Below are 25,838 nucleotides of genomic sequence, written 5' to 3' on the forward strand. Positions count from 1 at the left end.
CACATGAACATGTGGGTGTCTCCAAGGCTGTACAATGCACCAGACCCATAGCCAGGAGCCCTAAAGTGGGTACACCAGCTGCCACATGGCCCTTGCCCAGAGTGACACTACACCTGTCTCAGGTGCCACCCCCCAACTGATCTCTGTTCCTGCCCAGAAGGGTGTCAGTAGGACCAGGCTACTCAGTCATTTGCTCAAGCACTCACACACTCAGTCGCTCACACTCAGTCGCTCACTCACACTCAGTCGCTCACTCGCTCAGTCGCTCACTCGCTCAGTCGCTCACTCGCTCACACACACTCACTCACTTGCTCATGCATTCACACACTCACTCGCTCACACACTCACTCACTTGCTCATGCATTCACACACTCACTCGCTCACACACTTACACTCACTTGCTCATGTACTCACACACTCACTCGCTCACACACTTACACACACTCACTTGCTCATGTACTCACACACTCACTCGCTCACACACTTACACACACTCACTTGCTCACGCACTCAAACACTCACTCGCTCACACTCAGTCGCTCACTCCCTCACACACTCACTCACTTGCTCATGCACTCATACACTCACACTCACTCACACTCATCCACTCACCCTCACGCAGCATGCACTCCAGGCTCTTCCTCCCCACCCCTTGGTGGCTATGGGGACACAGTCAAAACTCTTTCCCAGGCAGAGCGCAGACCACCCAGGTTGACTTGACTACTCCCAGCATGCTCCAGGAGTCTCACCCAGCTCAGCCCAGCTGAGTCCATCTCCAAGTCCAGCTCTGCACACACTCACACTCAGTCGCTCAGACTCTGTTGCTTTGTCCGCACAGGGAGCCCCCAAGTCAGAAGCCCAGGGTCCCCCCATGATCTAATGAGCAGCAGCCTACAGGCATGGAATGGCAGCTTCACAGCAATTATGGATAACTGGAGCTTGCACACCGCTATTCCTGACTCGAAATGTGACTGAGCCAGAATAGGGGTCTTGAGGCCCACAAACCCCACCACACACGTGCAGCTCCCTTCAGAGTTCACACTCCTCCAGCTGCCTGCAGGGCACACTCAGGCCATACTCAGGGGCGGGCTGCTCTGAGGCCTGCTGGGGTTAGTCCTGCCATCCCCACCTAGCAGTGTTGAGCTGCAGACAGCCAGTTGCCTCCTCCTAAAATGGCAGCCCACAGAAGCTGCTGAAAATGCAGTCAAGAGGGAGACTATGGTTGCTAGGCAACATGGTACCCATATAGAAGTTAAGAGTAAGCTGCAGTCACCCCGGCTCTCATAGGCCAGGGCAGAGACAACGTACTGGAATGCCTCGAGTCTCCAGGACGAGGCTGGGCACGTGGCGAGCAGACAGACCAAGGCGGATGGCATCACGGATGCGCTTCACGAGGTCAGGCTGGAAGGTGTGCCCAGACACCATCTTCAGAAACAGGACCACCCGCTCCTCGCCATCCCTGTTGTACTGGGGGACACACAGGCTGTCCTCCACCTCATCAAAGGCTTCCACTGTAAAAGCAGAAAGGAAACAGCCTCACAGGAAGCTCTTTACAGACCACTATGCCATGTCACCTGTCAGAAAGGCAGGGCACCAGGCCAGCTGACTTGTTCTGAGGGATGCCCACGTGAGGGTATATGTCATCCATACTAAGATGTCAGTGACAGGGAGAAAGTGAGTCCAGGTCATCACCTGGTTATACTGACCTGGCACTCCCTGGGGCTCAGATCTCATCGGCATGACAAAGGAGGCCACCTCCCTAAGAAGGGTTGCTTTGGAGCCTGGGCTAGGACTAAGTGCCTAGGCAGAAGCTTTGAGAGTCCCTCAGAGGTGTGTATCTGTGTCCTGTACAGTGCTGTGTGTACTTCAGCATTCACACACCCTCTCTGTGCCTGTTTCCTTTCCCTTAATCAGAGATAAGATTGACCAATGTTCTGAGCTTGAAGGAAAGCCAAGACCAAGGGACCTGAACCCTTTCTGAGGTTTTAGGAGGTGCCACAGTATGGCCAGAAGAGAAAATGTATACATGGGGACCCCCCCTCACCCCACTACATGGATGTCCACCCTCACCAGCTCTTTGGGAATCAGGGTCCTGGTGCTGGTGGGACCACCCTGGACCCGAGTGAGAATAGCAGGAGACAAGCACGAACCAATGTTGTAGATCTCCGAGCTGCCGAAGCGCACTCCGTTCGGGTTGAGGGTACCATCGCTGCAGAGCGAGAAGCACGTGGCTGAAGCATGTGGCAACGTCCCGGCCCTCTGGGCAAGCACCACGCCCACCAGTATGGCTCCTCCCCTAGCATCCAGCTGCCACTTGCTGCCCTCTCTCCTCTCACGTCACAGGCCATGTCCCCCATGCCTCAGAGGGAATGGCAGGAGGAAGGGACACCTCACCTCCGGCCCAGCATGACGATGCCTCCTGTCTTAGGGTTGATCCTGCAGTAGTCGCCATGTGCCCAGACACCTGCAAGAAAGGCAGAACACATCGGCCACACTAAGGGATGGACCAGGACACATCCAGACACCAGAGGCAGGGACAGAAGGGAGGGGATGATGGCCACAGAGTTTACAAGTCCAGGAACAAGCAGTGTGTAGCTGAGCAGAGCCCAGGGCCGGTGAGACAGTGAACTGCATGTGTCAGATATGGTGGCACAAACCTATAGTCTCAGTACATGTGACTGCACACATGTAGTTTACACAAAGCCAACAACCCCTGTGGTGTTACAGCATCCGTCCACCAAGACCTCAAGGCTACTTATTCCAAGCAAGGCAGAAAGAATCAGGGCCATGGAGAGGGGGCCCTTTACAGAGGAACATGACAAGGTCAACTGCAGGCGTCAGCACATAAGGCAGGGGTGGCCCGGGTGGCACAGGTCACCTGCTGCACAGCATCACCCTCCTCAAGCTCCAGACCTCCCTCCAACTGCCGCCTCCACTGGGACCAGCAGACAAGCCCTGAACCAGGGGGCAGGCAGCCCTCAACCCTCTGCCCAGTGACTCATGTGGCTCATGGCTTTGAATGCAGAGGTGGGTGAGGGTCACCTGAACCCAAGTACAGATCTTGAGCTGACACTGATGAGATACTAAGAGCCACTGGGAGCTGGAAGCCAAGCCACAGCCAGGCAAGGAGTGGCGGCAGGCTGCTCCACCTACCCGGGAATTTGGAGAAGTAAGCCTTCCTGTACTTGCTGCCATTCTCGTCGTTCCAGAAGTGCGTGGGCTGGCAAGGAATGGGCTTGGTGCACACCAGCTCGCCGCTCTCTCCCCAGACGGCCTTCCCTGGCACACGGGGAGAAGACTGAGCCTGGAATAATACTCATGACCACACCCTGACAACGCTCCCTTCCTTACGCTCCTACTTGGGATACAACTTTGCTGTGTGCAGGCCAAAGTGACCGACCCTGCATGTGCACCATGGCCTCCCCAACAAAATCCACACAGCCCAACCAAAGTGACCGACCCTGCATGTGCACCATGGCCTCCCCAACAAAATCCACACACAGCCCGCCCCTCGCCCCCACTGCTCTTGTGGCACTCCACCTCAATACCTACTTCTCTGAAGAGGGGGTCAGGAAGTCCTTGAGTGCAAAACCCCACCCGCGGGAAAGGACAGTGTTCCCCATTGGAGACAAAGAATCATCATAAGCAAGGGACACATCTATGTATGTATCTCTCCCTGACATCCCAGAAGAGTCAGCGAGCTATTCACCTTCCTCGTTCCAGGCTTCCACGGCCATGCCAAGGTTGCGGGCTTGAATCTCACCCTTGTACACCGGGATGGATGAGTTCTGGCCCATGAAACAGGAGATGATGTCAGTGCCGCCTGCAAGCAACATCAGAGGACAAGTGACCCTCGGGGAGTGGTGTCCCTTGGGGACGGGTAACCTTCAGGGTTCCCTGTCAGCAAGATGCAGACCTACCTAGACAAGCACCGCCCATCCCACAGACACAGGCCTGACAGCAAGGGCTCACGTGCAAAGAGAGGAAGCGTGACACTCTGGACCCAGCTCTGTACCTGCCATGTCTGGTGATGTTCTCTCTGACTGGGTCTCCCTACCCAAGCACTCAGAGCAAATGCTCTCAGCTGGTCACGTGGAAGCCAAAGACTTAAGACGGATAAACAGGAGCCTCACCTGATGACACACACCACACACCTCCCCACGTGCACACGCGCACAATGCACACGTCACACAGACACACACACCATACACTGGCATGCAGCAAAGTCAGCTGGAGCACAGTGGGTTGTGGATCCCAGTCAGGAGTCCAGAGGAGATGCAGAGTCCGTGTAGACACCCTGATCCTCACACTATGGATCTAGATGCCCCCAAAACTATGCTCTAAGTATAACCGCCTCCTCCTCCAGGTACAGGCAGGTGTGGAAGGCCAACCACATGAGTGAGCGTGTGTCTGGGGCGTCCCTGAATGGAAGCCTAGAGAGGCCACTTCATGAAGTTATGAAAGTGAAGCCTGAATTGCCTTGGAGACCCCAAGATGTTGGAAGATGACAGAGCCATGGGATACCTGATGAGGAGAGCTGCCAACAGGGAGTAGAACCAACCCAACAGGGAGAAGTGTGCTGCAGTCAACAAAGCTGAAAGGAGTTGGAGATCTGAAAAACGCTTTGACATCAGACATGGAGATATAGTTTTGGAATGATAATGTATATTCTGTGCCATTACATGTTGGAAGTATGTGATCTGCTTTTTAAATTTGATTTTACAGGGAAATGCAGTTAAGAGATTGCATGAGCTGGGCAATGGTGGCGCACGCCTTTAATCCCAGCACTTGGGAGGCAGAGACAGGCAGATCTCTGTGAGTTCGAGGCCAGTCTGGTCTACAGAGCTAGCTCCAGAACAGGCACCAAAGCTACAGAGAAACCTTGTCTCAAAAAAACCAAAGGAAAGAAAAAAAGAGAGAGAGATGGCATGAATCTCAGAAAAAATTTTGAACTTCAGACTTTTAAATAAATTTGAGACTGTTACAGACTTATGGGAACTTTTGAAACTGGACTGAATGCATTTTTGCATTATGATATGGCTGCAAACCTTTGGGGGCCAGGGAGTAGAATGTGGTGGTTTGAAGGAGAACGGCCCCCAAACGAAGCGGCACTATTAGATGTGGCCTTACTGGAATAGATGTGATCTTGTTGGAGGAAGTGTGTCACTGTGGAGACAGGCTCTGAAGCCTCATACATGCTCAAGCCACACCCAGTGAGTCAGTCTACTTCCTGTTGCCTGCATATCAGCATGCAGCAGCTCCTTCTCCAGCACCATGTTTGCCTGCACGCCACCATGCTCCCCACCATGATGATAAAGGATTGAACCTCTGAAAATGTAAGCCACCCCAATTTAATGTTTTCTTTATAAGAGTTACCGCTGCCAGGGTGTCTCTTCACAGCAACAGAAACCCTAACTAAGACAGCCCCAAGGATGCCAGAAGAAGGATCTAGGACTTGAGTTAAAGTCACCGAACACGGGTGCTAGGAACCAAACTCTGGTCCTCTTCAAGAACAGCAAGTACGCTGGGCGGTGGTGGAGCACGCCTTTAATCCCAGCACTCGGGAGGCAGAGGCAGGCGGATCTCTGTGAGTTCTAGACCAGCCTGGTCTACAAGAGCTAGTTCCAGGACAGGCTCTAAAACCACAGAGAAACCCTGTCTCGAAAAACCAAAAAAAAAAGAACAGCAAGTACTCTCTAATCCCACAACCTGCTGTCACTCGACATACCACTGTGACAATGCTCCTAACTACGACACCCATCCATGGCTTCCAAGGGCCACCCCACATTTCCCTTCCCCCTTTCCCTCTGCAGCCACTGCTTCTGGCCCTACCTGAGATGGAGCCGAGGAGCACACTGCTTTTGATGCATCTGTACACATACTCGTAGCTCTGGGCTTTCAGTGGTGAGCCAGTGGACAGAATCGTGTGGAGTGTGTGGAGGTTGTGAGTTTCCACTGGGGGTAAAAATGACCAGATATTAAAGCAAGCCCACTGCCTTTAGCCAGACTCACATGCAGGACACAGCCAGAACGGATGTCAGTTCCTGGGCTGGGGACACAATTGAGAGGCCACTCACCTGGCTTCATGTCTTTCTCCTCCAACACTGACAGCCACTTGGCTCCGGTTCCCAGGATGGTGATGCTATGACACAGGGGAGAGAAAGCACCTCAGGCCTCCTGTAGGTCCCCAAAGCTTCCAAACATCAGCAACAGACTCCAGCCACAGCCTCCCACCTCCTGCCCTCCTGTTTAGGCTCCAGGCCTGCTCTGTCCCATTACATCACTCTAGCCAAGCAGTTTTATGTAAAATGTTAATGGCCAAGATTTAAAAACACTCGTGGTGGGCCAGCTCAGTGGGCAAAGGTGATTGTCACCAAGTCTGACAACTTGAGTTGAATCCCCAGGACCCACACGTAGAACAAAACCAACTCCCAACAAGCTGCCCTCTGACCCCCACCTCACACTACAGCATGCACAGTCACACACACAATGTTAAAAATGATTTAAAAAACAAAAAACAAAACCCACTAGCAGCACCTCTGCTTCCACCATGGTGGTTCAGAGCAGTGCTGCTGGCACCAGAAGTCTGAGCCTCCATCCCTGGCAACGGGTCATCCACCAAGTGCTGGTGGCACGCGGTGTTTAAAGGTCTCCAAAAACAAGTTTCATAATCCCTAGCCACCAGGAGGTGCCCAATTCTGTGTCCTGCCCAAATGTGGCCTCTGCACCTTAGGGCTCCCACTAGCATCCACCAAGGGGAGAGACGTGAGCAAGGCCCCGGGCAGCCACACCCCTGCAGTATAGCTCTGATGCGTCGGGGAAGACTACAGCAGACAGCTGGCCACTCACCTGCCCCGAGGGACCACTAAGAACTGGCCACACTGTCCCGGGAGGACTTGTAAGTAAAGCAGGTGGGAATGCAGTTTATTGGCCTCACATCCCACATGTGTGTCTCCCTGCATGCATCAGCCTTCTTCTCCAGTTCACCTGAGCCCAGGGACACCCTATAAGCAGCCGCCTACACCCTCAGCCCTGCTTGATCAGAGATTCCCTGGAATCACCATCTTGTGCACAATGCTGCACCGTTCCTAACGCCTGTGCTCCACAGGGCACAGAAGAACACAGTCAGCACAAGGCCAGGGTGTGACATCAATTGATTGACAGCAGCACTTCAGTACACAGTTAATTGAACTATCACCCGAACTCCTTCAATACATGTAATTTCTACCGAAAGGTAATTGAAGTAAGAATTTAGAAATAAAAAACAGTAAGGAATGCAAGAATGGAGGAAGGGAGAGAAAAGAAAGGCAGACATCTTAAGGCTCTAACTCAGAGGAAGAACGCTTGTCTCATACATGAGGTCCTGGCTTCCATCCCACTGGTGCAAAAAACAAGAGCGAACCCCATTCCTTTGGCCCCTCTCTCAGTCCCAGTCTGAGGACCAGTCCTCACTCCACAAGCAACAGGCTGAGGGTGCGCCTGTCTCGTCCTCTGTCCCCTCTGCTTCCAGCATTCTCCACACCCTCTCACGCAGAAAGACAGAGAACTCTGGATCAGCTTGGGTCAACTGAGCAGGACCCAGGGTACCTACCCTATCCTGTCCACAAGGTCCCACAACACATTGGGTGTCGGAACCAGTGGGGAGCCATCGTACAGGACCAAGGATGCTCCTGTGGCCAGGGCTGACACCATCCAGTTCCACATCATCCAACCGACCTGCCACAAACAGGGAGACCAGGTAAGTCAGGCAGAGGTGTAGGCCGAGAATCCTAGCACTGAGGGCAGTTGGGGAGAGGCTGAAGGACTACAAGTTTGGGGCCAGCCTTAACTACGTTGTGAACCCCAGTCTAAAACAAACAAAAAATGTTCTAAAAGGAAATGACACGCAGGCCCACTGACTACTACTATAACTAGTAGTAGGGATTTGGAGAAAATCTGGGCAGATCTGGAACAAAACACAAAGGGAGGGAGGAATTCCAGCAGGAATCTCCAAATTGGAGCACAAAAGGGGCACCCAAGCTTCCATACATGGATCAGAGGGAAGTCTGGGCAGACTTGCTGGGAACCTGAGTGTCAGTATTGGGAGGTGGGGACCTACAGCTGGTGAGGAAGTTCCCAGAAAGCAGGGAGTAATGGTGCATGCCTGTAATCCCAGGATTTGGGAGGCTGCAGCAGGAGGTCAGGGGTTCAAGACCAGCTTGGTCTACAGAGTTAAGCACCATCTAGCCTGGACAACTCAGCTAGATGCTATCTCAAAATGAAAAAAATTAAGGACTAGGGATGTGGTTTAGTGGCAGAGCACTTGCCTAGCATGCCTGAGGACCAGGGTTCAATCCCAGGCACTGAAAAAAAGAAACATGAGATGAACCACCCAAGACCCTGCTAGATGCTCTGGAACGTCTCCAGACTGGACAGGAACACCCCAACTCCCAACTCAAGCTCCGGTTAGTGTCAAGCACTCCATGCTGCTCTAGGCTATTCCTTGTACCACCCGGCCCCAGGAGGGGCAGCAGGAGGTCACAGGACACACCGTGGTGTAGTAGAGCAGAATGTCGCTGCTCATCATGTTGCCGTGTAGCATGTGCTCCTTCAGGTGCTGGATGAGGGTGCCCTGTGGGAGACAGGAGAGCAAGGCATGGTGAGACACATCATCCATCCCCCCTCCCTAGGAAAGTCAACTGGAGTGCTCTGGCTCTAAGGGCCAGCTTCCGTGTCACTCTGCCATCTGACACCCAAGCACACCCCATCCACCTATGAGCTCTCTGTCCCATCCCATCAGGGACACCAGAGACATACTAACTTCATGAAAAAGAGAAATGACCTTCACTGAGATGGGAGAGAAAACTCAAGGGCCTATAGCAGATGTGTCCCTGTCCTGAAAGAAGACATCTAAACACAGAGCTCAGAGACACTAAGGCAGAGGGGACCACATGGGACACCTCCCATCGACACCCTCCACTTTTGGTTTCAGTATTTAGTAGGTAATACAATCCCAGGCTCCAAATCCACAACGCACAGCCTGGGAAACACCCTCCCCCAGCGCTGCACCTAGCTCCTCCTGCTCTCCTGGGACAGTTCAGCACCCCCTAAACCCTGCACCTAGCTCCTCCTGCTCGCCCAGGACAGTTCAGCACCCCCAAACCCTGCACATGTGCACTCCCAGCAGCTCTGTGGGAGGCTGGGGCTTCCTTCTCAGAGCTGAGTCCAGCTAGCACTGTGAGTGCCCACTGCCCATGCCTTCCTTTCTCTATACTGAGTCCTCTATGAGATCCTGAGGCAGAGTGAGGATGCCACCCTTTGATGCCCCTGGAATAACCAGCTCCCTGCCTGGGCCTGGCCCACGGGTATGAGCACCAGGCTTACAGGGAGGCTCACAGGCTATGGAAGAGTCAGGGGCTGCACAAGACTCGCATGTAACACACCAACTCCTGTCACACACTCGCACTCAGAAGAGGTCAGATACAAAGCTCCTGCAGTCTAAATGAGAAATGCCCCCACAGGCTCCCAGCAGGCAGTGCTCTTTGGGAGGTTATGGAGCCTATAGGAGCAGAAGCCTTGCTTGAAAAAGTATGTCTTTCAGGTTTTAAAATCTAGCCCCACTTCGATTTCTCTACTTCCTGACTACCAAGTGGCCTTGTGTTCCTGCCGCCATGCCTTCCACACCCTTTTGGGACCTGTAAGCCAGGGTAAGCTCTTTTCTCCTCTAAACTGCTTTTTGTTGGGGCATTTTATCACAGCCACAGACAAATAACAAACATGCCAGTGTTACAAGCCTCTAATCCCAGCACCTGGGAGACAAGAGCAGGTGGATCTCTGAGTTCAAGGCAAGCCTGGTCTGTAGAGTGAGTTCCGGGACAGCCAAGGCTATATAGAAAAACCCTGTCTTGAAAAAAAAGGGTGGGGGGGGGAATAACAAAGCAAACACAGGGTTCAGCAGAAAGAACCTCCCAGAGGCTCCCCTTCCAATCATGATGGACCTGGAAGGAGGAGCAGAGTCCTCCCAAGGGTCACACCGCCATGCACCTGCTGTCACTCTCAGGTTCTAAGCTCAAAGCAGAGCATTGCTTTTCTCCTCCAGGTCCATCCCCACACTTATCCCTTGACTGTTACACCCAGGCAGACTGCCTTCCCTGGGGGAGGAGACACAGCAGCATGGTTCCCCAGGGGCGCAAACGAGAGCTCGTTTTTTTGTCTTCAGTGCTGGTGCACACGCTCCCAGGGATGCAGGAACCCAAGTGACAAGCCAGTGATGACTTCTGACCCCACTCTCTACACTCTCTTCTCCCCCAGTCTGTTTTCATATATTTTCAAGGCAACAAACTCTCAAAAACCATGCACAGTAATATATGCTTGTTATTCCAGTGTTCAGGAGGCTGAGGCAGGAGGACTGCCATGTTCAAAGCTGATCTGCCACACAGTCAAATAACAATAAAAATAAAAGGGGGAGGGAGACTCTCAAACCAGGCTAAATGCTTAGTCGGGTCCCTGGAGATACAAGGGCAGGGTGAGGACAGAGAAAACATGACCCCTCCTATCTGTCCTGAAAGGCACCAGGCAGCAGGAATGGCCCTGGCCCATAGCCCAGCCCCTCCCTTGTCTGCAGTATTCAGTCATAGAAAGAAAACAGACTAAGGCCCAGGTATCTCATGAGCCATTTGAGGATGTGTGAAGACCACTGACCAGGCAAGGAGTGAGGCTGTGGGAGAGGCCGACCTCCTGAGATTCAGTCTTCATGTCCTGCCCTCAGAAAGTGGGTGTCCCTCTTGTGAGCCTCCACAATGACAGCACAGGAAGCTCTCAGTGAGTTACTTTTAGCATAACCTAGTAGCTTTCGAGTGCTTCTGACCACAATCTACAGTCCCCTGTAAAACTCAAAGGCCACCCAGCTCCGGCTTGACTCCACAGGCTCACTACATCCCTTGCAAGCCTGATGTGCTGGTACAGTCTGTCCTCTTTCCTGATGTGCTGGTACAGTCTGTCCTCTTTCCTGCTTGCCTTTTGCAGACGCTGCCAGCCCATCCTCTGGGCTCACAACCCTCTGCGGGCCCACAACCTGCAGTGTCAAGGCGGCTGGCTCACTGGACGCATCCTGCCCAGGCTGCAGTGTGCTCTACACCCCTGTAGCCTGTCACAGCCACAACAGCCAAGGATGCAGAGCCCCACTGCCCTGGGCCAGCTCCAGGTCTCCTGGAAGCATCCCACTCAGAGAAAAGCAGCACCCTGGGGACTCTGCAGAATGGATAGTCTGACGACTGTCACCTACCCCGGCAGAGTGCACCATGCACTTGGGTGCCCCTGTCGTGCCCGAGGAGAACATGATGAACAGAGGGTGGCTAAAGGGCAGCTGTTCGAACTCCAGCTGCGGTGCCTGAGCGCCTGTCCCGCTTGCCAGGAAGTCATCCAGGAACATGCTGTAGGCAGGAACATGAGAAACCAACAGTGAACATTCCAGAATGCCAGAAGAGGCCTACTGATTCAGCCCCCAGCTAGATAAGGCCCAAGATCCCTCCTCATCTACCATAAGAGCCTGGAACATTGGTGTGCCCGTATCCACAGCTGCTACTGGGTATGAAAGCCTGTGCCTGAGGAAGGGAGAGTCCCAAATTCAGGATGGCTAAAGGGGAAGTCACTGAAGATTAAGTGCTGGAGTTTCTTGTATCAAGGGTTGGCTCTTTAGAAACAACTCCTCCCCCAGTCTCTCAGCCCCCCCCCCAAAAAAACCCTCAACATGGCTGGGAAGATTAGCTCACAGTGAGCCTATCCACTGGCCACAGACCCCAGGACCAGTGTGGACCAGTCTGCTTCCTTATTCACACTCCACCTCCTGATGCACAGCCCAGGACAGGAGTGCCTGTCCCACAGCTAAACCTGAAGGCTTCCCCACCCTGGGGCAGGGGCAGAAGGGCAGCATCAGGAAGGTAGAGCAACTGCGAAGCCACCACAAGCAAATATGTATCACCCTCGTTTATTACATCTCGGGCCTACAGCTGCTGTAGCAGTGAGGAGTAAAGGTAAATATCAGACCCAGAATAAATATAACTAACCCAAGCTGTTAACTAAGTTCTGCCCTGCCTCAGCCCACAGCCACCAGAAGTCACCAGACGTGGGTGGCCCAGAACCAAACAACAAATGGGAACAGCAGGTCTCCATTTTCTGACAAATCGAACTCTCCCTTCCAAGCCAGGAGGTGGGATATCATTCACCTCAGCAATTTGCTGAGGCCAATGACACTGAAGCCCACCCCGCCTGGCATGAGAAGACATGCCTCAGAGACCAGGGACAGGGAATGGCTTGGAAAAAAGACATCCAAACTGGTTCTGACAGTCGCACCCCACAAACACCTCCTCTGAAGCCTGTTGGGTGAAGCGCCAGTCTAATGGACACTAACTGCAGGGAAAAGTCCCTGTCTTTCAAAGGCTCCATAAACCACAGTAAATAACCATGGTTTTGCTGCTCTCCTAAAAATGAAAAGACCAGGGGAGTTTCTGTCTTACGCTCTCTGACCCAGCCATTCACCAGGCAGGCTTATCTGTGACAGCAGCAATCCTAAGAAAACAATGGCAGTGGAGGGTGCCTGGGGTTTGACCAGGGGACTGCTCTGCACTACATAGAGCAGAACTAACCATGGATGTGGCTCCCCTGACAACCTCACTTCACATCAGTTACTGATAAACAGGGATGACCCCCAGCTTTCCTCCTCACCTCTGCATCAAGGCCTCATCAGACACAGCAGGGCTAAATCTAGGGTTACATGAATAAGACAGATCTCCTCCATCTGGCTGTCAGTTACTAGGTCAGCAAGCTGCCTGGGTCCAGAGGAACAAATACCTGGGCGGGCTCACAAGGACCTCACACACAGCTGTGGCTGTGGGTGGCCTTCAAGAGACAGAACCCACTGGGCCTCATGGAGACACACTGTTAGTTACCCATAGCTAGCTATGCACTTGTCCCAGCACTGACCTATTTAATTCACAGAGGCATGGGCCATCGGCACTTAAAGGATAGCAAGAGAACAGACAGGTGAATTACTGTCATGGAGCCATCCAGCTGGGATCAGTGGGAAACACTAACGGCCAGGGCTGGCCAAACTGCGCTTTGCCCTCAGCTTTCTTCCCAGGGAGCAGGGGCCAGTGAAGGACAGACCTCAAGGCCAGTCAGGAGTGCAAGAAATATGTTTAGTGTAAGGAATTCAAATCTTTGTATCTCCCCCACCTAGTAAGACTTTCATGCAAGTATTTTAATCCCATCCACCCACTAAAATCTTTGTTTACCCAGAGACTCCTACTGCTTTCCAGGGACTTAATGATCTGGGGCAGGGACCCCTTTTCTCCTTGAACAATGACACTCTTCCCCTTCCTCCTTCATTTCCTGTGCACCAATTCTTTCCAGACTAGCAAATCGAATGAGACTGTGAGGTCAGAGCCCAGCCAATGGGGAAAGGGTGGTCACCACCTGAGTTATCAGTGCACACCCTCTGGATCAAAAGTAAAGTTTGCCTCACCTGGACACTTCAGGGGGGAGTATTTCTTAGTAGCCTGACTTATTTCTACCAGAAGCAACCACCCCAGATCTCACAGAGAAGCAGCCAGACAGCTGGCAACTCCTGAGCATTTCCGTTCCCTCCAGATGAATGGCTGTGCTGTGCCTGTGGGCCCAGCAGCCAGAATCCCCCCCCCCCAGGTGTGTCTCATCCTCTGGAGGTCAGGACACATGCTTCACATCCTGTGGGGCCCCAGACAGCACCCTGCAAAAATCAGGGGTCCCAATGTCACTCACTGGCTATCTTAGTCCTCTCCTCACAGAGGACATGGGGGGGTATGGAGGGCTGCCATGTCCCCACAGTCCCTCCTCATAGCCTCAGACTGTAGCCTGAGAGGTGGGGGGCACCTGCCAGTAGCATGAACTAAGGCCTAACCGACTGACAAACTATGAAAGCCAGAAAAGCAGAGGAGGGATCAGCAGCAGCCAGGACAAACAGCATTGTTTCCCAGCATCCTGGGAGGCACAGGTTCAAGAACCCCACAGGGACTAAAACCTGCAGGTCCTTGGCCCATCTGCAAAAGGGGACAGAGCCAAAGGGCATGCTCCCAGCCCTAAGCCACCACAGAGGACACACAATAAGAACAGTGGCCCTGAGAGATCTGCACATCCTCAGGCAGATGCAGGAGTTCCCCAAATCTTTACCAGCTGTGATTGGTCATATCCACAGATGAAGAACCCACAGATTCAGGTTAGCTGCATACACTATGCACATACATGTCTGTCTACACAGCACCCACATGTTAAGTACAAAACTGAGTGTGCCACGTGGGTGACACATGTGAGCATGCCTGTGCACACACGTTATGTAACACCAGCCTGCTCTGCCCAATCCAGGAAGGCAGGCCTGATGCCCTCCCCGGCCACAGCAAGACAGGAAGGAAGCTGAAGGTGCCTGTATTTCACTGCTATCTGGTCTGGAGAGACTCATCATGGGGGCCTCCCAAGCTCCATATCACGGCAAGGTTTCAGCTAATGGCTTCCCCACCTCAGATATATGGATGGACCTAGTCTGGAGAGTGGTGGCTCCTCACCTGTTGGGGATCTTGGAAATGTCTATCTTCTCCCTTGGGAGGACATAGGGGATCAGCACCACTCTCTGCAGGTCAGGCAGTCCTGAAGGAGGGGTGGACAAGGTCAGACCCAGCTGTTGTCTGTGCATGCACCCAGGGCAGGACCCCAAGTACCTTTTACAACTCGCTGCAGCTTCTCCAGGTGGCCGTGCTCCTTGCCATTGTAGATAACAGCCTCCACGGAGAAGATAAGCTTTGGCTGAATTTGAGAAAACCGGTCCAGGACACCCTAAAAATGAGAGGAGGGATCATTGGAAACGATAAATGCAGGAGAAAAAAAAAGTCAGTGTCAGGGCCGAGCAATGTCACTTGTCCTCAGCACCTGCAGCCAATACAGGCAGCCCATGCAAACTCTCCTCAGTGATGGCCACACCGAGGAAGGCCTCGACATTAAAAAGCCCAAAGACTCGGACGCATGACCTAAAACAGAAAAGGTTCTGTCGGCCCCAGCAGAGGGTCCTCACTGCACAGGCCACCTCTCACCACAGCCCTCCACAAACACAGCCATCTGCCTTCCAGAAGGGTGCACATTCTGTGAAACCTCGGTGTAGGAGGAACCTGCATCGACCTGCAAGTGTTCACATTCTCCTGTAAGCACGCACGCTGCTCGGGAAGCCCTGGCTGGAGGAGCAGGCTTACCAATACAACTGTGCACCACGCACGGGGAATTCACAGCCAATCAAGGGTAGCCCCTTCCTACCGCCCATACAAATTAATGTAGACAGGCACAGCCAGGGACCCCTTTGCTGTACGCCCCCAAAGGAGAACAGATCAAAGCACTGAAGCAGACTTCCTCAGCCCCTGCCCCACCCAGGATGGCCAGGAGGCCACCACCACTGCTAGCAAGGCCAGTGAGGCAGGGAAGGCTCCACCCCTCTGCACTTCTGCCAGCAGCTGCTCAGGACACGAACAGGGACACCACACCTCACAGACAGGGTCTGGCCACCTGCAGAGGGACCATTAGGTTAATTAGAGCCCTAAGTGTGACTAATTAGTTGCTCCAGTGCTCAGTGTTTCCAGAGCTCCCTGTGTGATGCTCAGCAGCAGGGAGAGGCGCTGACTCAGCAGGAATCGAAAAGGCGGGGACAATTCAAGGTGCCCCCCCAGGCTACAGCAGCAGCCCCTCAGCCTGGCAATCTGTCCCTGCCAAGCAGCCCACCTGGAGTTATGATACACCCTCACGCCTGGGCATCTTGTGTTCCGGGACTGAGCTCACCTCAATGCCATCATTTTCCCAAGCCCACATTGATTGACAGCAGAGCACAGGCACAGTGGGTTCACTCCACCTCCCATGTGCAGGGCACTTGCCAGGGAACCCACGAGGGTCCCCACTCTCCCAAAATACAAACATGATCAGAAGGTCATGGGGAAACAACTTCTGGTGTCGTTGCTTCTGGTTCCACTTCTTTTTTTTTTTTTTTTTTTAATGCTGTAGACAACTTTACTTCAATTTCAGTGCACTTTTATACATAAATATCACCAAAAAAGCAATGATCCAAGGAAGGTTGTTAGAATTCAGAAAAACATAAACAGATAAGCATGTAAATAGTAAGCACATGGTAAATATTAACAGAGCAGCTTTTTCCCAGAACTTTCTCCAGGACAGACAAATTTAAACACAATTGCCTGGCACGTACAATAGATTGTATCTGGGAAAACATGAAGGCAAGGCAGAAGACCATATCCAGATATGGGGTACACTGAGAACAGCGCTCAGCACATTCTTTCACCAGATTCGGTTCTACAGCTATGATCTGACATCCAACAAGAATAAACATGTCTTATAGGTTGAAGGCAAGTGTTTGTCACAAGAGGCACACAATCACATCCACTTCTAAAAGAGTGTTCACAATGCAGACAGCTCAGAGAAGAATGGGACAGGGCACTGCTGCTCACGCCAGCACTTACAGGCTGAAGTGGAGGATCACGAGTTCGTGAGTTCAAGCTCAGGCTGAGCCAGCCAGAGGGTAAGGGTGCTAGGCTGACAGCCGGTCACACTAGCCTGACAGCTACCCAAGAAAAACTGAAAGATAGAATTAATCCCACAAAGTTGTCTTCTGACCTCCACATGTATGTTGTGTCATGCATACCACACAGACACAGCAAACACACACATAATTATTTAAAAAAATAAAAATAAAGCTTAAGAGCAGGGCCGGTGACACACACTCAGGAGGCAGAGGCAGATGGATCTTGAAATTCAAGGCCATCCTGGTCTACAAATCAGGTTCCATGACAGACAAGGCAGCCATACAGAGAAACTCCTTCTGGGGGAAAAAAGAAAAAAAAAAGAATAAAATTTAAAAATAAAAGGAAAGAATTATACTAGTGAACTAGTATAATATAAAAAATTATTGTTGGATGGTGGCGCACGCCTTTAATCCCAGCACTTGAGAAGCAAAGGCAGGCAGATCTCTATGAGTTCAAGGCCAGCCTGGTCTACAGAGTGAGTTCCAGGACAGAATCCGCAGCTACTGAGAAACCCTGTCTCGAAAAACAAACAAAACAAAAACAAAAAACAAAAAAAAAAATTAACTTTTATATAAAAGTACTATATAAAAAAAAGTAAACCTATTTTTTGCCCCAACAAAATAAAATTCTTGCCAAATCTGATTGAGAAGACAGTCATTAGCCCTGAAAGACACCCACACACAGCCCCTTACAGTGCAGCAGGCCATGTCCAAAGTGTGGCTATCACTCAGAGAGTCTATGACTGAGGGCCATCACCCCCTGCCCACCAGTAAACACAAGTGTGAGGACTGTGAGGGAAGTCTCTGTGGGGGCTGTCAGCCCTGGAAGTTCACTGAACCCTATTGTGGCGCTCTGCTCAGAACAGAGGGGAAAGGAAGACTCCCCCTTCTCCCTGGGGGTGACAAAGATCCAACCTCCCGGCCCCACTCTTCCTTTCCCCCATGAAAGTCCCCTTTGCACCCAAGACTCTCCCAGGACAGGGCACCAGGGATGACAGACCTCTCTAGCCTCCCTCTTTGAATAAACCTGATTCATCTCCAACCCTTGCCTCCCAGACACTGGCTTTTGAGTGGTGAGCGCCCAGGACCTGGTGCGGTGACAACAGTGCCCGACACCTGTCTCCCTCCCTCATTCACCCCATAAAGGGTTCCCCAACACTCCAGGACCTACAGCACAGACACAGGGGCCTGTCCTGATCTTTGCTATAGGAAGCGTTCAACCACACAAGAACATGAACTCTGCCTGCTGTGTGGTTGAGACACAAACACGGATGGAGAGTCCGTGGTTAGGTGGTAAAAAAAAAATGGTTGTCAGTAAACACTCATAACAATGTTCGAAGCCCTCAACTTACATGCATGTTCTAAGCTTGTCAAAGTCATGCCCTCCTTTGACTCTCGTGGCACCAGGACTTGGGAACGTTACTGAGAAGAACTGACTAAGACCTTGGAGCAGAGCATGCCAAGAAGCCAGGGGCACTGCTGGGGCTGCAGCTTGACCCTGGGTACCAGGGCTCCCAACTGACAGGCTGCTCTGTTGGAGCAACACACAGAATAAATGACAGGACAGAAGTGGGTGCTGAGAGCCCTGGGCAGATCACATCAGCACCTAGAAGGGAACACCAGGCATGGGACCAAGGACAGCGTTCACAGAAGGAAAGGCAAGTCTAGAAAGCCCAAGGCCAGAGAGGCTGGGAAGGAGCTAGCCTGGGAGGGTGTTAGCAGGTGGCAGGGTCTTCATCTCAGAAGACCATCACCATTTTCAACTGGCCAAAAGGAAGACCCAGCAGCCAGAGGCCTAGGGCTCCAACATTGCAGGGACACCCCCAGCCACGGTGATAGTACTCAAACATTGCAAGGACACCCCCAGCCACGGTGATAGTACTTAGACATTGCAGGGACACCCCCAGCCACAGTGATAGTACTTAGACATTGCAGGGGCACCCCCAGCCACGGTGATAAGGCCTAAGGTTCAGACAACGCAGAGATACCCCCAGTCACAGTGGTAGTAGTCAGACAGCAAAGAAGACAGGTGTTTCCAAGTCAGAGCCTGCAGGTCACAGCCGAAGCTCCCCCCGGCCGGGCAGGTGAGGTAGAGGGCTCAGAGCACGTGAAGGAGCAGTGGGCCTGCTGAGGTCCCAAGAGCTGGGCCAGCTGCCTTGTGCTACAATGAACACCCCGCCAGCGCTTGGCAACCAACCAGGTGTCGAAAGCAGTGGCTGATGTTGAGTCACACAAATGGCCACCAGAGTGAGGACAGTGGCTGTCCTATTTCCACTCACATAACCCTCAAGCCGCAGAAGCACACTGCAGAATGAGGGCAACAGGCTGCAGGCTGAGCCCTAAAGCACATGGCCTCTTAGAGGGTTGCCTCCCTGGTATCTCTAAAATAACAGAAAACAGAAAAAAAAAACAAGTGGCTGGCAAGTGCGGCACTGAGCGGGTCACGTCCTGTGGCGCAATGGCCCACAAGCCCACACGTGTGCTACACAGAGCACAGCAGAGCAGCAGCGGTCGGGAGACTAAGACAGGCCATGGTACATGTCAGAGAAATGGACCTGCTCCCTGCTCCAGAAACCCTTCCCAGGGTGGTCAGTTCGAGTAGGCAGTCTGAGCAGCAGATTCAATGACTTTGGATCTGCCCAAGGCCACAGTTCATAGGGAACAGATGTGGAGATGAGCAAACACTGGGACAGCGGGGACATAGGGCCCTAGACCAGGAGCCAGTAGACAAGGGGTAACCTTTCATGAAGCCTTTCATAAGATGCCATTTATCTGTTCCCTGCCAGGCAGCTCTAGGCTCGCTTCCTGTGTAAGGCAGAAAAGAGGACCAGTGAAAGGAAACCCTACCTAGAGTCTGAAGCTGAGTGGCTAAACACAGCAGCAGCCTCTGGTCGAGGAGGAGACGCAGCCAAGGCCCTGCAGGATGAAGGAGACAGTGGAGCCCTGCTGCCCCCTAGTGTCAAGAAATAAGCAAACAAGAATCACCCGGCAGCTGTGACTCCAGATTGCAAGACAAAGAGCCAGGGAGCCCACTCACAGGAGACCAGTCCTTTGGAGTCACAGGCCTCTCTCTGGTGGTAACATCTACCCAGGAGAGGGCACTCCAGTCCACTAAAGGGTGCACCCCACCACCACCACCGGAAGGCCAATGCTGGAGCTCTGCCTCAGGTCTGCGGCCCCCACACAGGATACTCCAGTTCTGATGACAAAGTGCTCTCTCCCTCCTAGTGAGCAAGAGCCAGTATTTACTGACCCAACAGTTAAAAGGGTCCCAACCACAGAGGTCTCCTGTGTCCTCTCAGTGCCCATAGGTGCATTGTTGGGTCCACATCCCAGGTTCTAGACCTCAGGTGGCCAGCCTCATACCCAAAGACCTTTCTGCCACCTGACTCTTAACCACCACCTGAGGGACCCAATCAGAACAGCACCTAGGGCCACCTTGTTAGAACCTCCTATGAGGACTCCATGGGTCCCAAATAGCTCATTCAGCCCCACAGTAGGCCCTGGGGCTGGTAGCCACCTGCAGAGTTTCAATCTAGGCCAACCCTTGCTGATCCCAGACAGTCCTGGGGTTGGTTCTATGTGGGAAAGGGCACAGGAAGTAAAAAGAACACATGGGACATCACCTCTGCTCGCTGAGCCATGAACCAAAGTGAGGGGCCCTGAACAATCATGCCTCCTCCATGAGACCATGAGATGATACCTCAAATGCCTTTGCTGAGAGAACAGGCCTCTTTTAGCAGATGTTGAGTTTACACATTCACCCCTGAAGAATGACCCAGGAATATACCCCAAACTCAGCCCATGATCTACCAGTCCAGCACCCAGACCAACCCCCAGCTGTTGGCCACACCAACTGACCCAGCCTGGGTCAGAAGCAGCTGGCATCAGGAGAGCTGGTGGCATGGACACCATGTGTCCTGCCACAGTGCACATCCTCCTGGCACTTGGTAGTCCCTGAGTCCAGGGCCGTACTGACCTGATGACTGTGGTCAGAGAAGGCTTTCCCCGGTCACTATAGCACACTCCAGCTGCCTGGGCCATTCTGCACACACCCAGTGCACCACGGTTCCACAGAAAGCCCAAGGAGGTTAGGACAGACATGCAGAAAGCTCAGAGTCCCAAAGGCCCAGGCAGAGAAGGCCAGGTGACATCATGACACCAAACCAGCAAATACGGATGCACATACCACCTGCTAACCGAGAAGTGAGAACCAGCGGGCAGGAAGGAAACCAGAACCAGTTTGTTTGTAAACTTCAAAACAAAGCCCAAGTCAGGTGAGGTGGCTTATGCCTTTAATCCTAGAACTTGAAAGGCTAAGGCAGGAGGATTGAGCCTTAAACTCAAGGGCAGTCTGAACTACAGAGTGTGGCTTTGTCTAAAAAAGAAAAATTAGATGACTCAAAACCAGATCCCTCCCTGTTCACACTGGGTGTGTGTGAGGCTGTGTGCTCCATCAATCAATCCAACACCCATGACAAGATTCTTCCTTGTAGGCTTCCCCTCCCTTTTACGGCTGCGCAGGGAGACACTCAGAGCTCAGCTCAAACAGCCAAAAGCTCTAAGGGGTTGGGAGCCCCCCCCCCCCCCGACCAGGGACACTCTGACCCTCCAACAGGGCCTCAACTCACATTCACACCAAAGTCTGGCGACGTGGAACTCCAGATGGCACCAATACTGGCAGCGGCCAGCATGGCCTCCACGGCATGCGCGCTGTTGGGTAGATAACCTGTGGGAGGGAGGGGAGAAAAATCTGGGTTGAGAGAGTCAAAGCAACAGTCTTCTGGACATTTCTCTGAGAGGCCTGAAGTATCTGAGAAACAGAGATGCCAGCAAGCGCACTCACCATGCCTCAGTAGTCCATTCTCCACACTTGAACCAGGGTGGTCCCTACACTTCCCGGCTCTTCTCCCTCACAGTTTGCTCCATTCAGTCCCTCAAGTGTTCTAAGCGTCTTCATCCCCGGGGCCTTTGCACTTTGTATTTAAGCACACCCACACACGCACCAGTCCACACCCGTGCACACCTGTCCTTCAGCTCTTCCATCACATGGCGCTTCTTCACGGAGACCTTCCCTAAGCTGGGCACGTAAGAAACAGCTGGGAGTGCTGTAGCAGCCTGACCATGTGTGTAGCACCCGTTTAATGTGAGGTTCTCAGGTGACAGCAAAGACCTCCCCGTCTTCATATCTGCTTTGCCAAATACCTTTCAGCGCACTCTGCACACCCTAAGTAACGTGCTTGTCTGGCAGATGGGTGGGTGGAATGAGAGAAGACGTGTGAGCACACGCACAGAGAGAGCTGTGTGTAACTCTTCAGGGCAGAAGGAGGGGAGGCCCCAACACTCGGGAAGTTGGCACCATGCAGGGAATCAAGTAACATCTACAGCCAGAGGGACCACCATCAACAAAACCAGACAGTGCCAGAGCTCTGGGAGAAAGGACTTCAACACAGGCCTTGGGAGATGGGCCATAGCCAATGCCCACCTGGGGCTGTAACGACCCTCTCCAGAGAGAAACGACAGTTTGCACTCTGCCTCTCTAAGCTTGTGTGCTCCCTGCTGATGAGCCATAGGCTCTCCAAGGGCAGGGCTCAAGCAGAGTCCCCTCAAAGAGCAACTGGTGCTTGGCAGGTGGCAAGGCCACTTGCCCATGAGCAGAACTGAAGAGCCTCGTCATTGTTGTTACCCAAGGGAGGCTGGACTCACTGCCCAGGGGAGTGTGCAAATGGGGACTCCCTGCTGACATGACCAGCAGCCCGCCCTCTTCCAAAGTCATCAGGCCTACCTTGGGAGCCACATTGCAAGCAAAAGAAGACAGCTACGATCAGTTTAACACCCCTCCTCAGCCCTGCAGCACTCTTCACATGGGACAATGGTCAGGGCAGCAAGGAGCTGACTGAGAGCCACAGAAGGGCAGGCCAAGAGCCAGTCTCCCCAGGGAGAGCCCAGCCCCAGGATGGGTCTCAAAGGTCCCCTGGCACTGTTACCTTCCTTCAGAAACACCTGCTATAGACAGATTTGAAAAAAACGCAAATGTGGGCTGGCTCACAGCTCAGTGATGGAGGAGCCTTGCCAAGCATCGGCCCTGAGTTCCAATCCAGCACCATAAAACAAGCTGGTGGGAAGAAAAACAAGAATAAGAAGAGGCAGCTGGGCAGTGGTGGTGCACATGTTTAATCCCGGCACCCAGGAGGCAGAGACAGACAGATCTCTGTGAGTTCGAGGCCAGCCTGATGTACAGAGCTAGTTCCAGGATAGCCAGAGTTACACAGAGAAACCCTTTCTCAAAAAAAAAAAAAAAAAAAAGAAGAAGAAGGAGGAGGAGGAGGAGGAGGAGGAGGAGGAGGAGGAGGAGGAAGAGAGACGTGGTTTCAGCATTGCTTTGCTCAACTTCAAAAAGCAACAGCTGAAACAGGGTCAAAAAGGACACAAGAAAGTGATGCTTCAGCTCCGCAGCTGCAATGGCTGCATGCAGTGACACATGCACAAGAAGCTAAGTTCCAGGCCAGCCTGGGCCACATAACAGGCTGCCTCCAAAGACAAACGAATGAAGACCTCAGCCAACGGACTGCTGGCCCGGTCCTCACACGCATTCCCCCAACAGCTATTTATTGGATGCCAGCTGTGTGCCTGGCCTCCACAGCACGTGTCAGGCCAAGAATGGAAACAGAGCCTATCTTCAGGGACAGACACGGAGCCCATCCCCGGAGAATGCAGGCCAGACAAACAACAGAAAGATGACATCAGAGGCATGAGCCAAAGAAGAGTCAAGCTGACACTGGAAAGTGGTGGGGAATGTGCCGAAGCATTGCCGGGGTGGCCCCTAGGGAGGCAGTGCCTGTGCACCTCGGTGTGCCAGGTGCAGTGGGGAAACACAGAAGTCAGGCAACAGAGTGGGGTGAGCTGGCACACGCCTTTCCTGCCAACCAGCACAGGCTGTGCTCACTCCATGCCCCGCCCACCACTCCATGCCCTGCCCACCGTCTAAGAAGGAGCTGCAGAGGGCCAGCCCCGGATCTGCTCCCTGTGCTGTGGCTGCAGACCCACCCTCTGCAAACACAAGCTGGCATCTGCTGTCAGCCAGTCTCCTCAAGAGAGGCATAACCCTGCCAGAAAATGGCACGTAACCACTCAGATCATCGCCTTGGCCTGTGGCCTTGTCCAACTGTGGGTCAGAGACTGCGCCCCAAGCTGCCCTGGAAGAGTGGCTCTCCCTGGGCACACCCTACCCGCCATTAACTAACTGAAGTTGCTGGGTGAAGGGCAGCTCCCCACGGGCCTTCCTCCTGCTGGGAAACCAAGACAAAAGCAGGACTGGACGGTGGCTGCGCAGCTCTTAGCGGGAAGTATAAAGCACCTGAGGGAACAGTGGGGTGCAGTGACAGTTCGGGAGGGACTTCCAGGCCTGGAGGCCTGCAAATTTCAGTGTGCCTCCTGAACAGCAGTCCCCAGTAAGCTCCTGGCCCAAGTCCAGAGACTCCCTCTGTCCACACTGACTGCGTTAGGGTTCTGTACATCTTTTGGAGAAGAAAGGCACCGAGAGGGAATAAGGCTCTGAGCAGCTCTGGGTGGGGCAGGTAGAGGTGAAAAGCCATGACAGGTAAGTGCCTGGCATCTGTCACAGCGCCCCCCTTCCTACAGGGACCTTGTTCTCATCATCCGCAGGGCACAGGCTATGTTGCTGCTTGGCCCCTTTCCTCGTCCACACTGCCCCACGGCAGTGCTAACACCTATGTGCATCTATTAATCTACCAGCTGCACAGACCACACCTGGATGGACATCCTTGCCACTTTCTGCTCCGGAAACACACTGAAGAGAATTCCTGGTCCCCACAGAATAGTGGGGTAGGGGATTCTTACCTATCTTTCTTTTTTTTTTTAAATATTTTATCTATTTATTATGCATACAATATTCTGTCTGTGTGTATGTCTGCAGGCCAGAAGAGGGCACCAGACCTCATTACAGATGGTTGTGAGCCACCATGTGGTTGCCGGGAATTGAACTCAGGACCTTTGGAAGAGCAGGCAATGCTCTTAACCTCTGAGCCATCTCTCCAGCCCCATTACCTTATCTTTCCTGTTGTTTTATGTTGTTATTGGCTTTGTTTTGAGATGTGATCTCCCTATGGAACCTGAGCTGGTCTGGAACTTGCAATCCTCCTGCCCAGATTCTGGAATGATGGGTGCACCACCACACCCAGGCCATTCTGCAATTCACACTCTGAATCAACTCTGGCCCATGTATAAGGCTAGAGTCATACAGGGGTGTGCTCTACACATGGCTAAACTTTTTCAAGTCCCTCCACTTTCTGGGCCATTTTGTTGTTTGCTTGGTTTGATTTGGTTTGAGTTTGGTACTAGGGATTGAACCACCACAGCACTAAAAGGCATTTACCAAAGGGAGGGGGGGAGGGGAGGGAAAGGAGAAGGAGAGGGAAAAAGGAGAAGAGGAGGGAAAAAAGAGATGAGGAGGAGAAGAAAGAAAAGAAAGGGAGGACAAAAGCTCTTACCGACCACACGGTCCCCCTTCTTCACGCCCATCTTCCTCATGGCAGCTGCAAACAGAGCCACCTGCTGCCGCAGCTCTCCAAAGGTCACCTTCACAATCTCCTCTCTGCCTTCCCCTGAAAAGAGAACAGGACAGCTCAAGCATGCACAGGCCATGCAGGAAGGGACCTGAGTCAGCCAGGACAGGAGAAAAGGACCTACACATGGGACAATGCAGAACAAGGCCAGGGTGGCACCACTCGAGAGAGCCAGGCCTGGTGCTAGCCAGACTCCAACTACAGGAGGATTCCCAAGAGGAGATGCTGATGAAAATGACCAGACTGGCAGAAGGTGGAAGGACCCCAGAGTGCAATATGGAGGCAGGCAGGGAAACCAGTATGAAGCCAGCATGTGCCCAGCTGTCACCTGTGACACTTCCTGGCACTGCCACCACCACATGTCCATCATCACAGAACCACCCTGCAGTCACACACCCCTCATAGTCTTCTGCCCCCAGGAACTGCCAATCTGCTACCCATCTAGACAGTCTGAATGGTGAAAGGATTGGCCTATGCCCCATCTGTAATCTTAACTACAAATGGTTCTGTACTGCCTGATCCAAGAAATGGCAACATGTCAAAAGGTTGTTATGACTACCTGTTACTATGACTACTTTGTTATGACCACCTTGTCTTTGTTTCAGGAGGTCTTTATGTATGACTAACTTAGTATAGTAAGTGCTGCTCCTGTAACCCCACCTATTTTGCCA

General features: G+C 52.8%; 1 protein-coding gene across 2 annotated transcripts in view; it reads right to left on the reverse strand.

Annotated features, from left to right (window-relative positions):
• The window catches only part of Aacs (acetoacetyl-CoA synthetase), a 40,848-nt gene that overhangs the window by 1,357 nt on the left and 13,653 nt on the right, over positions 1–25,838 (reverse strand). The window contains exons 4-17 of one of the 2 annotated variants that reach the window (XM_075978146.1): positions 25,093–25,206; positions 21,214–21,311; positions 14,727–14,841; positions 14,574–14,655; positions 11,264–11,411; positions 8,531–8,611; positions 7,592–7,716; positions 6,078–6,142; positions 5,833–5,955; positions 3,710–3,823; positions 3,154–3,279; positions 2,395–2,464; positions 2,151–2,209; positions 1,309–1,511 (exon numbers count right to left, since the gene is read on the reverse strand). In XM_075978146.1, the coding sequence (XP_075834261.1) occupies positions 1,309–1,511; positions 2,151–2,209; positions 2,395–2,464; positions 3,154–3,279; positions 3,710–3,823; positions 5,833–5,955; positions 6,078–6,142; positions 7,592–7,716; positions 8,531–8,611; positions 11,264–11,411; positions 14,574–14,655; positions 14,727–14,841; positions 21,214–21,311; positions 25,093–25,206 (1,523 nt within the window). The remainder of the gene's footprint in view (positions 1–1,308; positions 1,512–2,150; positions 2,210–2,394; positions 2,465–3,153; positions 3,280–3,709; positions 3,824–5,832; positions 5,956–6,077; positions 6,143–7,591; positions 7,717–8,530; positions 8,612–11,263; positions 11,412–14,573; positions 14,656–14,726; positions 14,842–21,213; positions 21,312–25,092; positions 25,207–25,838) is intronic. The other variant, XM_075978156.1, reaches the window with a different exon arrangement.

The sequence above is a fragment of the Microtus pennsylvanicus genome, chromosome 1, assembly GCF_037038515.1.
Source record: "Microtus pennsylvanicus isolate mMicPen1 chromosome 1, mMicPen1.hap1, whole genome shotgun sequence".
NCBI classification, from domain to species: Eukaryota; Metazoa; Chordata; class Mammalia; order Rodentia; family Cricetidae; genus Microtus; species Microtus pennsylvanicus.